The sequence below is a fragment of the Choloepus didactylus genome, chromosome 9 (assembly GCF_015220235.1).
Source record: "Choloepus didactylus isolate mChoDid1 chromosome 9, mChoDid1.pri, whole genome shotgun sequence".
In the NCBI taxonomy this organism is placed as follows: Eukaryota; Metazoa; Chordata; class Mammalia; order Pilosa; family Megalonychidae; genus Choloepus; species Choloepus didactylus.
Genome location: NC_051315.1, coordinates 95,199,519 through 95,215,303, shown reverse-complemented (window position 1 = coordinate 95,215,303; position 15,785 = coordinate 95,199,519). Strand labels below are relative to the sequence as shown.

General features: G+C 33.7%; 1 protein-coding gene across 1 annotated transcript in view; it reads left to right on the top strand.

Moving 5' to 3' along the window:
• WDR12 (WD repeat domain 12) overlaps positions 1–14,087 on the top strand; it is a 58,319-nt gene extending 44,232 nt beyond the window's left edge. Inside the window, exons 10-14 of the mRNA XM_037849856.1 lie at positions 6,774–6,914; positions 7,028–7,133; positions 7,282–7,414; positions 9,115–9,187; positions 9,973–14,087. Of these exons, the coding sequence (XP_037705784.1) occupies positions 6,774–6,914; positions 7,028–7,133; positions 7,282–7,414; positions 9,115–9,187; positions 9,973–10,050 (531 nt within the window). The 3' untranslated portion in view covers positions 10,051–14,087. The remainder of the gene's footprint in view (positions 1–6,773; positions 6,915–7,027; positions 7,134–7,281; positions 7,415–9,114; positions 9,188–9,972) is intronic.
• The last annotated feature ends 1,698 nt before the right edge of the window (positions 14,088–15,785 follow it).

Sequence of the window (15,785 nt, the reverse complement as noted above, 5' to 3'; positions counted from 1 at the left end):
TTCATGTCTTTTGCCCATTTCTTAATTGGATTGTTTGTCTTTCTATTATTGAGATGCAGGATTCCTTTATATATTCGGGATATTAAACCCTTATCTGATATGTGGTTTCCAAATATCATCTCCCATTGTGTAGGTTGCCTTTTTACTTTTCTGACAAAGTCCTTTGATGTACAAAAGTGTTTAATTTTGAGGAGATCCCATTTGTCTATTTGTTCTTTGGTTGCTCGTGCCTTGGGTGTGAGGTCTAAGAAACCACCTCCTTTCACAAGATCTTTAAGATATTGCCCTACATTTTCTTCTAAGAGTTTTATGGTCTTGGTGCTAATGTTTAGGTCTTTGATCCACTTTGAGTTAATTTTGGTATAAGGTGTGAGATGGACATCCTCTTTCATTCTTTTGGAAATGGATATCCAGTTCTCCAAACACCATTTATTGAACAGGCTGCTCTTTCCCAGTTGCTTCTGCTTCACTGCCTTATCAAGGATCAGTTGTCCATAGATGTAAGGGTCTACTTCTGAACACTCAATTCGATTCCATTGATCAGTATATCTGTCCTTATGCCAGTACCATGCTGTTTTGAGCACTGTAGCTTTGTAATATGCTTCAAAGTCAGGCAGTGTGAGACCTCCCACTTCATTCCTCTTTCTCAAGACATTTTTGGCTATTCGGGGCACCTTACCCTTCCAAACAAATTTAGTTATTGGTTTTTCTATTTCTGTAAAGTAAGTTGTTGGGATTTGAATTGGTATTGCATTGAAACTGTAAATCAGTTTAGGTAAAATTGCCATCTTAACTATATTTAGTCTTCCAATCCATAAACATGGTATGTTCTTCCATTTTTTCAGGTCTTGTTCAATTTCTTTTAGCAGTTTCTTATAGTTTTCTATGTAACAGTCTTTTGTGTCCTTGGTTAAGTTTATTCCTAAATACTTGATTCTTTTGGTTGCTATTGTAAATGGGATTTTTTTTCTTGATTTCCTCCTCTTGTTGCACATTACTTGTGTATAGGAACACTACAGATTTTTGCATGTTGATCTTGTAGCCTGCTACTTTGCTGTATTCATTGACTAGTTCTAGTAGCTTTGCTGTAGATTTTTCTGGATTTCCTACATATAGAATCATGTCCTCTGCAAATAGTGAAAGTTTTACTTCTTCCTCTCCAATTTGGGTGCCTTTTATTTCTTTTTCTTGCCTAATTGCTCTAGCTAGAACTTCCAGCCCAATGTTGAATAACAATGGTGATAGTGGGGATCCCTGTCTTGTTCCTGATCTTAGAGGAAAAGCTTTTAGTCTCTCCCCATTGAGTGTGATGTTAGCTGTGGGTTTTTCATATATTGCCTTTATCGTATTGAAAAAGTTCCCTTCTATTCCTATCCTTTGAAGTGTTTTCATCAGGAAAGGATGTTGAATTTTGTCAAATGCCTTTTCTGCATCAATCGAGATGATCATGTGGTTCTTCTGCTTTGATTTATTGATGTGGTGTATTACATTAATTGATTTTCTTGTGTTGAACCAGCCTTGCATACCTGGAATAAATCCCACCTGGTCGTGGTGTATAATTCTTTTAATGTGCTGCTGGATTTGATTTGCGAGTATTTTGTTGAGGGTTTTTGCGGCTATATTCATTAAAGAAATTGGTCTATAATTTTCTTTTTTTGTAGTATCTTTGCCTGGTTTTGGTATTAGGGTGATGATGGCTTCATAGAAAGAGTTAGATAGCTTTCCCTCTTCTTCAATTTTTTTGAGGAGATTGAGCAGGATTGGTACTAATTTGTTCTTGAATGCTTGGTAGAATTCATATGTGAAACCATCTGGTCCTGGGCTTTTCCTTTTTGAGAGCTTTTTGAAGACTGACTCAATCTCTTTACTTGTGATTGGTTTGTTGAGGTCATCTGTTTCTTCTTGAGTTAATATTGGTTGTTTATGCTTTTCTAGGAAGTTGTCCATTTCATCTAAGTTGTCTAGTTTATTAGCATATAGTTGCTCATAGTATCTTTTCATTAGCTCCTTAATTTCTGCAGGGTCGGTAGTTATATTTCCTTTCCCATTTCTGATTGCATGTATTTGCATCTGCTCTCTCTTTTTTTTTGTTAGCCTAGCCAGTGGTCCATCGATTTTATTGATTTTCTCAAAGAACCAACTTCTGGTTTTGTTGATTCTCTCTATTGTTTTCCTGTTCTCAATTGCATTTATTTCTGCTCTAATCTTTGTTATTTCTTCCCTTCTGCTTGCTTTGGGGTTAGTTTGCTGTTCTTTCTCTAATTCCTCCAGGTGAGCAGTTAACTCTTCAATTTCTGCTCTCTCTTCTCTTTTAATATAGGCATTTAGGGCAATAAATTTCCCTCTCAGCACCGCCTTTGCTGCATCCCATAAGTTTTGATAAGTTGTGTTTTCATTGTATTTGCCTCGAAGTATTTACTAATTTCTCTTGTAATTTCTTCCTTTACCCACTGGTTTTCTAAGAGGGTGTTGTTTAGCCTCCATATGTTTGTGAATTTTATGACCTTCTGCCTTTTATTTATTTCCAACTTCATTCCATTGTGGTCTGAGAAAGTGTTTTGTATAATATCAATATTTTTAAATTTGTTGAGACTTGCTTTGTGACCCAACATGTGGTCTATCCTAGAGAATGGTCCATGTGCACTTGAGAAAAAAGTGTATCCTGCTGTTGTTGGATGTAGTGTTCTATAAATGTCTGTCAAGTCTAGTTCATTTATCATACAATTCAACATCCCTGTTTCTTTAGTGATCCTCTGTCTAGATGTTCTATCCATTGATGAGAGTGGTGTATTGAAGTCTCCAACTATTATTTCTCCTTTCAGTGATCGCAGTGTTTGCCTCATGAATTTTGGGGCATTCTGGCCTGGTGCATAAATATTTATGATTGTTATGTTTTCTTGATGAATTGACCCTTTTATTAATATATAGTGTCCTTCTTTGTCTCTTTTAATTGTTTCGCTTTTGAAGTCTAACTTGTCTGATATTAATATAGCTACTCCCGCTTTTTTCTGGTTGTTGTTTGCATGAAATATCTTTTTCCAACCTTTCACTTTAAGTCTATGTTTGTTCTTGTGTCTAAAGTGAGTTTCCTGTAGACAGCATATAGATGGGTCCTGTTTTTTTAATCCATTCTGCCAGTCTGTGTCTTTTTTTGGGGAGTTTAATCCATTTACGTTTAGTGTTATTACTGTAAGGGCAGTACTTTCTACTACCATTTTGTTTTTTGGAATTTATATGTCATATCTTATTTTTTCCTCTCCTTTTACCTTTCCTGATAATCTTAATTTCTGCACTCTTCTCCAACTCTCTCTCTCCTGTCTTTTCCTATCAGCCTGTAGCACTCCCTTTAGTATTTCTTGTAGTGCCGGTCTCTTATTCACAAACTCTCTCAGTGTCTGTTTGTCTCAAAATGTTTTAATCTCTCCCTCATTTTTGAAGGAAAGTTTTGCTGGATATAGAATTCTTGGTTGGCAGTTTTTCTCTTTCAGTATCTTAAATATATCATGCCACTGTCTTCTTGCCTCCATGGTTTCTGCAGAGAAATCTGTACATAGTCTTATCGACCTTCCCTTGTATTTGATGGATTGCTTTTCTTTTGCTGCTTTCAGAATCCTCTCTTTGTCTTTGACATTGGACAATCTGACCAGTAAGTGTCTTGGAGTAAGTCTATTGGGATCTATTCTATTTGGGGTATGTTGTACTTCTTGAATCTCTAATTTTCTGTCTTTTATAAGAGTTGGGAACTTTTCAGTGAATATGTCTTCTATTACTCTTTCTGCCCCTTTTCCCCTCTCTTCTCCTTCTGGGATACCCATAACACGTATATTTGTGCATTTCATGTTGTCACTCAGCTCCCTAAGATGTGGTCAATTAATTTTTCACAAGGTCCCAAGCCTACTCAACTGGGACAGAACATTCTTTTCAATAGATGGTATTGAGAGAACTGGATATCCATAAGCAAAAGAATGAAAGGAGGACCCTTATCTCACACCCTATGCAAAAATTAACTCAAAATGGATCAAAGACCTAAATATAAGAACCAATACCATAAAACTCCTAGAAGAAAATGTAGGGAAACATCTCCAAGATTTAGTGATTAGTGATAGTTTCTTAGACTTCATACCCAAAGTACAAGCAACAAAAGAAAAGATAGATAAATAGGAGCACCTCAAAATAAGATTCTTCAGTGCTTCAAAGGACTTTGTCAAAAGGGTAAAAGGCATCCAACTCAATGGGAGAACATATTTGGAAACCACATATCTGACAAGGGTTTGATATTCAGAATATATAAAGAAATCTTACAACTCAACAATAAAAAGACAAACAACCCAATATAAAAATGGGCAATATAAAAAATGGGCAAAAGGTATGAATAGACATACCTTCTGAAGAGGAAATGCAGATGGCTACAAAACACATGAAAAGATGCTCAGTTTCACAAGCTATTAGGAAATGCAAATCAAAACCAGAATGAGGTATCATCTCATACCTATTAGAAAGGCTGCCATTAAACAGACAGGAAACTACAAGTGTTGGAGAGATTGTGGAGAAACTGGAACACTTGTTCACTGCTGGTAGGAGTGTAAAATGGTACAGCCTCTGTGGAAGATGGTTTGATAATTCTTTAGGAAGCTAAGTAAAGAGTTGACTTATGTTCTGGTTTGCTAATGCTGCCATTATGCAAAACACCAGAAATGGACTGGCTTTTATAAAGGGGGTTTATTTGGTTATAAAATTACAGTCTAAAGGCCATGAAAATATCCAAATGAAGATATCAACACAAGTATACCTTCACCAAAGGAAGGCCAATGGCATCCAGAAAGCCTCTGTTAGCTGGGAAGGCAGTTGGCTGGCATCTGCTGGTTGCAGGTTGTGTTCCAGCTCCACTTTCAGCTCCTGTGCATTCTTCAAAGTGTCTCTCTTTGCTGCTCTCCAAAATGTCAATCTCAGTTGCTCTGATGTCCGGTTTGTGAGTTCTTTAATAGGAATCCAGTGATTAAGTAAAGACCCACCCTGAATGGGTGGGGTAACATCAAACCATGGAAATTATCCAATCAAAGGTCTCACCCAGTTGATTGAGTCACATCTCCATGGAAATACTCAATCTCAATAGGTTCCAGCCTAACCAACACTAATATGTCTGCCCCCACAAGATTGCATCAAAGAATATGGCATTTTGGGGTACATAATATATCCAAACCAGCACACCTTACAACCCAGCAATCCTGTCACTTGGGATATACCCAGAAGATCTGAAAGCAGGGACAGGAACAGACATCTGCACACCGATGTTCATAGTGGCATTATTCACAAATGAGAAAAGATAGAAACAACCCAAGTGTCCATCAAAAGATGAATGGATAAACAAAATGTGGTGTATACATACAATGGAATATTATTCAGTGGTAAGAAGGAATGATGTCCTGAAGCACATGACAACATGGGTGAACCTTGAGGACGTTAAGTGAAATAAATCAGACACAAAAGGACAGATATTGTGTGATCTGAGTGATATGAACTAATTGTTATATGTAAACTCATAGACATAAAATAAAGAATATAGATTATTAGGATTAAAATGAGGCTAAAGAATGGGGAGCATTTGCTTTATACGTACAGAATGTTTAACTAGGTTGAACTTAAATGCTTGGAAATGGACAGAGGTGACAGTAACACATTATTGTGAGAATAATTAGCAGTGCTGAATGGCATGTGAATGTGCAGGAAAGGAGAAATTTGGAGTCATATATGTCACCAGAAGGAAAGTTGGAGGTTAAACCATGGAAATGTGTAACAGTGAATCTTGTGGTGGACAATGTCCATGATTAACTGTACAAATATTAAAAAATTATTTCATGAACTAGAGCAAACATATGACACTCTTAGAAGGCGTTAATTATAGAGGAGTTTATGGGGAAAATGTACCTATTGCAAACTACAGACTATAGTAACAGTAATATTTTAACACTCTTTCATCAACAGTATCATATGTACCACACCAAGACTTTTTGGGTGAATAATGGGGGAATAAAGAGTATGGGAGGATCTGGGTTTTCTTTTTAATTTTTATTTCTTTTCTGGAGTAATGAAAATATTGTAAAATTGATCATGGGTTTGTATGCACAACTATGTGATGAAACTGTGAGCCCAGTGATTGTATACTTGAGAGAGTCTGTATGGTATGTGACTATATCAGTAAAACTGCATTTAATAAAAACAGGAAAGAAAATACATTAAAAACCAAAAAGGAATTTTTTTTAAAAGGACTTAGACACTGAGGAAATGGGGTGATGTGCATAAACTATTGAGATTAATTTAGAAATTGGCAGCATCCTAACTTGAATCTAGGTTTGTGTGACCCCAAAGCCTTTTCTACTAACTTTTACATATATATGTTTGTTAGCTGGGAGAATTAAATTATTGTTAATGTTAATAGTTTTCAAAATGAAAAGTAGACACAGTCCTTAGCCAACAGATTGGGAAGCAACAGAATATAGTTGAAAAACTACAAAATTTTGAGTAATATTGATTCAAACTCAAATTTGCCACTTATAAGCTCTATGACCTTGGGTAAGTTATCTTTCTCAGCTTCAGTTTATTCATTTATAAAATAAAAAACAGAAATCCACCTTTCTGGTGGATTGTTGTGAAGTACAAATAAGGCAGTGTATGAAAGCTAAGGTACTTAGCAACATATCTGGAATATGGGCTGTGGAAGTAATAATTGTTTCTATTACTGTGTAATGAAAATGCTTTTCTACTTTCATTTTTAGACTCCCATGGTGACCCTCTCTGGCCACAAGGAAGCAATTTCCTCAGTCCTCTGGTCAGATGCTGAAGAAATCTGCACTGCATCTTGGGACCACACAATTAAAGTGTGGGATGTTGAGACTGGCAGTCTTAAGTCAACTTTGGTAAGACTTACAAATTCAGTGTTTCTCTGATTGACTTTGATAGTTTCAGTGATAAATTTCTAGCAATGCTTACTTTTAGCCCACGATAATTGTTTTTTCCTTCTATTTTTCAGACAGGAAATAAAGTGTTTAATTGTATCTCCTATTCTCCACTTTGTAAACGTTTAGCATCTGGGAGTACAGATAGGCACATCAGACTGTGGGATCCACGAACTAAAGGTGAGTTGCAAAAACTATGTTAGATGTGAATAACACCAATTTCTTTTCTTGCTAGAGATGTGTGTAATTATCTGGAAGTATTTTGGGTTTGTTCTGCCTACTTACCTTTTCTAAAATCCAACAATTTTTATCTTTTTGCTTTGTTCAGATGGTTCTTTGGTGTCACTGTCCCTAACCTCACATACAGGCTGGGTCACATCAGTTAAGTGGTGTCCTACCCATGAACAGCAGCTGATCTCAGGTTCTTTAGATAACATTGTCAAGCTGTGGGATATAAGAAGGTAAATCCTATTAATGATATACAAAATAAATATACTAATTATGGGTTTTATACCAAGAAAATGAAGTGAATACTAAAATGATTATCCAAAAAGCAAAAGGGTAAAAAAGTTCTCAATCAGTATTTGATAAATACTGATATCAAAAAGAAAAACCAGGATCAAAGGAATTGTCTTCATGTTATTATGCTAGTTTTTGCATTCTGAAAGAATCTAATTCTGTTAGTTCATTTTTTTTTGCCAAAAAAGAAAAAGTTCCATGAGATTATAAAATCCATCTTTCTGACCTTGAAATTATTATTGTTAAAAGACAGAGAAAAACAGAGTTTAGAGAATCTTTGATAAATATTCTAGCAGTAAAGAAGAAGGCTAGTGGTCACCGAATAAATGGTTTTATGATTTGATTATAAATTATATGGCAATAGGAAATTAAATAAAAAATACAGATTTTTTTTAAGATAACCAGATATTAAAGGTTTCTGTCTTACTTATGGGCTTGTGGTATAATACTAGTATATAGTGTCCCAATAAAGTAGATGCACGATTTACATATTTTTACAAGTAGAATGGAGAGGCATTAACCAAATACCTGTTTGTTGTTGTTTTACCTTAAGTCTGCCTTCTAACATCATTATACTACCTTATGATACATGACTTAAGATCTAGAAGGTATATACATTTTAATTGGACATTTTAGATAGAAACTCTTATACAGTTTCTGATATGCTATAAGTGCTATAAAGGAAGAAAGTGATATTTTTGCAGTGAACTGAGTAATGTGAAGGTATGAGCCAAAGATCATGACAGAGTGAACAGCAAATAAGGTGGGAAGAATCTTGATTTATTGGAGAAGGAGCAAGAAGGCCAGTGTCAGTGGAATGGGAGGAAGCAAGAGGAAGAATGGCAGGACATGAGGCAGGTAGTGCTTATATTGAGCAGGACTGTTCAGGCCATATGGCAAGGTTTTGGAGAGTTTTGAGCAGGGGAGCAAGAATGGAAGCAGAGAGGCTATTGTTTTAATTCAGGAGAAAGATCATGGTGCCTTGGATTATGGTAGTAGTACTAGAGATGGTAAATGGTTGGATTTTACATATATTCTGAAGATAGCTCTTCGGCAGATCTGGTTTATGGATTAAATATGGAGACAGAAATAAAAGATTATGCCCTTAATTTCTGCCTGAGCAATGGGGTGATTGGTGGTGTCATTTACTGTGATGGGAAGGAGTGGAATAACAGGATTGGGAGAGAAAATCAAGACTTTTGTTTTGGTTGTTTTAAATTTGTAGGGTTTATAAGATATCTAACTGTCCTGTAATTCATTACACATGCCAAGCTTAAGGGAGAAGTTATAAATTTGGGAGTTATTGGCATATAGACAAAAGGACATATAAAGCCATGATTTCAGGGTAAAAGAAAGGTAGTCATGGAAGTGTGAAATTGTAAATAAATAAATTTTATAAATTTTTATAAATAACATCTTTCCTGAATATATTTGTTACAGTAAACTTTTTTAGTCTGCTAATGATATGGGAGAAACAGGACAGGTGTTCAAGTAAATACTCAGAATTTTAAGATTCTGTGGTTATTGGGACAAGAATGATAAACCCCTGTGAAGTTTTCAGGAAAGTATATTTATCTATTTATATGTTTGTTTACTTTAATACTATGAAACACATATAACTTGTCAATTTGTCATCTTTCAGTTGTAAGGCTCCTCTCTATGATCTGGCTGCTCATGAAGACAAAGTTCTGAGTGTAGACTGGACAGACACAGGGGTAAGAATTTAGTTATTTGGTGAAGAGGAAAATCTATTAGATTAAATCTGGCATTTGTGTTTATAGTTATTAGTTTCAGTATATCTTATCAATTATAATTTTTATACTCTTTGTTTTCCATTAAAATTATTCATAAAATCTTACATCTCATGGAAAGAAACAAATTTGTTCTTTAATAATAGGAATAGTAAAATTTGAAATTTTGAAGCAGTGTTTTTCTCCTTACCAAAACATTTAAGTCCCTGAACTCGCTACCTCAGACTAATTGGATCAAAGTATTTCCAAGTTAGAAAAATCTTATATGTCTGGATTATAAAATGTGTTTAAAGGTGTACAATTTATAGTTTTTTTGTGTGTGTATGTATTCATAAGCTCTTATTGCCTTAGAATTCTTTCCAAATACAAATTCTATGGCTACTTGAATAATTTATATTATCTGTTTACCTGCAAACTGTTAAGGTGTTATCCTTTAACTTTTAATTTTCTCAAATAGATAACTGTACCACCCCTCAAACTTGTTTATTACGTTTCTTAGCAAATGCTTCATAGAAAGTAGAAGTCATGTCTTAACTGAATTCAAATGATCACTTTTAAAGTTTTAATAGACTATATTATAATATAGTGGGAAAACTGATACAGGTGGTCCATTTAAATAGTAGGACTCACTGCAAGTCATCTGTAGTTCTTCTTGTAATCAAAATCATTAGTATTTTGTTAGTTTTAGCATTACATGAAATAATTGTATTTACTTATGTTTTTGTGTCTTTTTCTTCCCCTTTATGCAGTTACTTCTGAGTGGAGGAGCAGACAATAAATTGTACTCCTATAGATATTCACCTACTACTTCCCATGTGGGGGCATGACAGTGAATGATAATTTGACTCTAGAGATTCTTTCTATAAATGAAATCAATAGAGAATTCTCAGATGACATAAACCTGCAGGTCAACTCTTCAGAAAGCAGCCTTTTAGATTAAAAGTTTACATAGTGTTTTCACCCTTGATAATAGATAACATATCACTGTTTCTCTTCTTTATTTTGTATTTATAATACAACATTTTGTGTTTATAAACTATAAAATGTAACCTGCATTCTCTACTTTATGCTAAACTTGAAATTAAACTAAGGTTTTTTTTTCTTTTTTCTTTGTAAAGGTGTTGGTTTGAATTAAGATTTGCTTTTGAAATGTTATACAAAATATATATTAGAAATACAGTAATTAATTTCCACTTTTTTTATTTCTGATGGAGAAATTTAGGTTTTAAATTAACCGTTTTTAAAAAAGCATAAATTAAAAAGTGTAATGGATATTTTTAAATAGGGGAAAAAATTAGAAATAAAATTTACCTTTGGTAAAATAAGTGATATTTATAAGAAAGTAAGACTTTGCAGGGATTCAGAACATTTAAAAAATGTAGATGTTGCTGGTTTTATTAAGAATTTGTTGAAATATTTGTGAAGTACTTTGGTAAAAAGATATGTCAGAGTCCTTTAGAAAGTGCATACAGATTTCCTGGTAACCAGCAATCTCCTCAACCTATCATTATATGTAGACAGGAATAGATTCTTTAGACAAAACCTTTCAATTAGATAATAAACATTCTACAGATTTTATAAATTATTAGCATTTAAGTAATTGTTTTCTTAAGTGACTTCCATCTTTAATGGATTGCTATTCCTTAAGCAGAGCACTTAATTTCTTAGTAATTATATAGGAAGTCAGTTTTGTCTCCTGACTAACTAGACCCAAGTGCAGCATATCTCAAAAAATATTCCCATTATGGAAGTCTGGGAAACAACATCTATACTTTGTTGCAGTGGAGAGCCAAATTAATAGTGGATTAAACCAGTTAGGCATTTAGTTCTCTTAGAAGTTAAGAGGCAGTCCAAGGCTGGTATAGTGTTTTGTTCCACATTCCTTCTAAAAATCCAGACTCTCCTCTACCCCTAAGACATACCCTTTAAACAGTTATGACAATGTCCAAAATGCAAAGAAAGATGTAAATATAAGGTAGAAAGGTAGCATAGAGAAGAGAGCAATTAACCTTTGGAGAGGCAGTTGGTTGCCAAGAAAGGCATCATGGAATAGTGACATTTGAGCCAGGTTTGGACAGATAATTAGAGGGTGTTGAGCAGATTATTCTTGGTAGAGGGAGCAGCATGAAAATGCCAGAAATGATACCTCTGAAATAACTTCTTCCAGGTCTTATCTTAGACATGATGAATCTTCTTATACTGGAAAACACAAAAAGAAAAACTTGCTGTGAGGTTACCCAAAGATTGTAGTATAGACATTTGAATTTTTAAAAATTTGTATTCTATGTAGAATGTAAAAAAAAAAATTACAACTTTTCTATGAGTAGCTGACCAGTATTATGCTATATCTTTTTCCTTTGAATTTAGAATTAACATTTTTGAGCTGTTGTCAACAATGCATAATAATATATCAGATGTTTCCTAGAATTACCATGGAAACAGAACAAATGACAATTTAATATTGATATTGATATAAAATAGTCACATAATTGAACAAACAACCCTACGTAACAAAACAAGAACCATCTGGGAATTTCTGACAATAACACTGAAATCTGTTCATACAGACTAAAATTCCCTTGATGTATTCTAGTTTTGAAAAGTCACAACTGCTTATGTTATATAAAGCAAATGTAAGGAAAAATATTAATTTTTGATAGTTATTACCATAGTTCCTATTCTTAAAGGGAAAAAAACTGACATTTTAAGGCTATCCATATGCAATGGATAGCAAATTAATACTGTTTTTTATAAAAGCCACTAATTGGAATCAGGTTTTCTAATCAAAAACTGCAAGGTATTAAAACAACAGGAACTTTTGGCCACTTTAATACTGGTAATTTTTACCATCATAGACTTCAAGTTAAATATCGTAATAATGTTAATTGACATTTTGTTATATGAACAAAGTATATCTTCAGCGTAACTTTTTATGCTTGTTTGTTTGTTTAATAGAATCAGGCTATATTTACTCTGATACCACTTCCAATGATTTGCATGTTTAATTAAGGAAGTAAATTCTTTTCTGGTGGTGTTTGTAAAAGGGAAATAAAATTATGTCCCACTATAATAGTCCTCTGACATAGGTACTATAATTATCTGTACTATAAAAATGAAGATAGATGTTAAAGCAGGTAAATTATTTAACTAGGATCATATAACTAGTAAATGGCAGAATCAGGATTTGAATTCGGGTTTATCTGTCTAGAGCTCGGGCTCTTAACTAGTACATATTCTGTCAATTCTTTTTTAATGTATAGGAATGATTTTTTTGTAAATATAATGAATGAGTATGAAAATATCTTTACCTACATAAAAGAAAGACTATATTTAAGTTTTTGATTGGCATTTATTGGTACTAAATTACAATAATGTCATGTTCAGCTTTGCATGTGTTGCCTTTAAAATTCACTTAAATCTTATTATATCATGAAATAGATCAGTGTAATAATATCCAAATGTATATTTTAAAAATCTTTTTCTGTACTTTCACATATAAATTAGATATGAGCAAGAAGGAACTTTAGAAATTATCCTGTTATTGATTCAAAACATTGAGTTATCTTGTCATTTAAAGAAGCCACAACCCAGACAGTTAAGTATATAGTGTGAAGGAATACAGCTAATTAATGATGGAGCTAGGAGACATGCCTCTGCATAATAAAGACTACAGCAAAATCATCTTGTTAGATACAATCTGATATAAATTTTAGAAACATGTCAAACCTATCTATAGTTAGTAAAAATATAAATTGCATGCCTGGGCTTTATATTAATAACAAGTTCTGTATTTTTTTTTCCAGAAGGAAATACTTTTTAAAAAATGTCTACAATGTTTAATATTTTTAAAATAACAAATCATCTTTATGATAATGTCTGTAATTCTGGCGCTGCTTAACTAAATGAAAATGTAGTAGGGGAAAGAGAATAATTTAGCTTGCAATATTTAAGAATTGGTGGGGTCACCTGGGTAGATCTCCATCTCCTTACTAACAGCCATTAGTACACTACCTGTAATGTTTCACCTGACTTCTTTGGTAAAAATCAGATTACAAAGAAAGGTGGAACAGCCTGAAGAAATGAAGCTGTTTCCATGATCTCAAGTTCAATAGGTCCCTAGCCTTTAAGAGTAAAATAATACAAAAGGTAGAATTCTTAATTTGTTTTATAATATCACTTGAGATTTTATTTGGGAGGTTAGCCTGATAAATGCAAATATAAAAGTAAAGATCATTTCTCTCTAAGGAAACTAGGACTCCAGGTTTAGAACCCAGATTTGTGGACTCTGCATTCTAAGTTATCTAATGGTCTTCTTTTATTGTTAGTTTGTAGAATGGAGTCCACAGAGGAGGAAAATACTTTTTATACTAGGATAATTCTGTTATATGTTGATGGAAAATTAAATGATAGCTCTATAAATGTTTGTACTTCTAAATGAAATTAAATCCTCCCCATATAAAAGTATTTTAATGGTGTTAAATCCTTTAATTCTCTAAAAACAGCAATACTAAATTGTAATTGCTTCACTGCATCATTTATTTGTTGAGGGACTAATATAAGCCATTTAAATATCTTACCAATCCAACAGCTAAAAAGAGATTTTTAATTCATTCAATAAACAATTATGGAATACCATGAGTTAGATCTGATTCCTGCCCTGGAAGAGCATCAGTAGCTCTCTCTACCTTACTTGCTGAAACCATTCCTATACCTGCGCAATTTTCTTAGTGACTTGTGGAGGAAACACGATTTTATGTGTAAATGCTCTATTTTATGATGGCTTGGAGACATCATGTATCTTTCTGTAATTGTCTGCAATTAAGTAAACAAAACCAACAGGTCTGGCTCATAGTTACTATTTTGATTTCCTGGCGTGTTCCTTGGATGACCTTTCCCTGCTTCAGTTAAACTTCATCCTGTTGAAACAAACATTTCCTAAAATGTCCCAAGAAACTTAACATGGTACATGGTGCACATGGCATTTTGAAGCTCATTTTGCTTACTGTATTAGTCATCTGTTCCTCCTGGGATGTGGTGGTAGGGTATTATTTTTAGACATTTTATACTGTATTCTTCAGTTGACAGCCATCTTTGTTTCTCTTTATTCATTGATAAAAATAAGCATTTTGAATAAATTATTTTTTGAATAAACATTCAGGGCCTAGTATAATGTAATGTGCCAGGGGCTGGCTATGGAAATGCATAATGTTTTCACATTGGAGAGCTCAGCATCTAATGGGAGAGAAAGGCAGGTAACTAATTAAAATACCATACAGTTGTTGAGAGTACAGGTATGGTATGCCCCTTAGAAAGGGATGCCAAACAGCCTGAGTGGCTGGGGAAGGGCATCCGCAGGAAGTACAGCAATCATTCATGTTTGCCAAACATTAATTCTTACTCTTTTAAAGATGTCCTGGACTTTGAGAATCTGAGGAAAGCTGTGGACTCTTTTCCTCAGGAAAATGACATTCCAAAATTTTGCGTGTAACTTGAAGGTATTCAATCTCAGAGTAAGAATCGGTGGTCAAAAGACATCTTAAAAATTTCAGTCCACATTTACCCTCTTTCCTATAAATGGCCCACCCTTTTCGCTATTTTAAAACTACTTTGTTCAGATTCTTTTCAGTTTTATTGAGATATGTTCACATACCATCCAGTCATCCACAGTGTACAATCAGTTCACAGTACCATCATGTAGTTGTGCATTCATCATTGCAATTTTTGAACATTTTCATTACTCCAAAAAATAAAAACATCTAAAACATCCCATCCCCCCATTTTTTCATTTAATTTTTGTCCCCATGTTTCTACACATCTGTTCAGATTTTTAAGGTGGAGTACATTGTAATATTAGTATTCCAAAATCTCACCTCATCTCTGCCCATCTTGCTTTTACAGATTTTAGTTACCAATTCAAGTGTAAGGTTTTTTCCTTGCTAATTTGTTACAGTTGTAGTTAATTCATAGTTTGCAAAGTTGATATTTTTTGAGTAACCTTGAAAAAGAAAACGAGCACTTTGAAATTTATTAAATTAACTTCCACTGGTAATATCCGTTTTCCTTTTGCCTTATTCCTAAGTTTTACCTGAGGTTTTTAAACTGAGATTTTACCATTTACTCTTGAGGACTCATTTATGCCAAAATTATGGTTATGTGTGTGTGCATTTCAGATGAGTTTTTTTTTTTTTCTTCCTGTATTTTATTTTATTTTTTATTTTTTTTAATCATCATTTTATTGAGATATATTCACATACCACGCAGTCATACAAAACAAATTGTACTTTTGATTGTTTACGGTACCATTACATAGTTGTACATTCATCACCTAAATCAATCCCTGACACCTTCATTAGCACACACACAAAAATAACAAGAATAATAATTAGAGTGAAAAAGAGCAATTGAAGTAAAAAAGAACACTGGGTACCTTTGTCTGTTTGTTTCCTTCCCCTACTTTTCTACACATCCATCCATAAACTAGACAAAGTGGAGTTTGGTCCTTATGGCATTCCCAATCCCACTGTCACCCCTCATAAGCTACATTTTTATACAACTGTCTTCG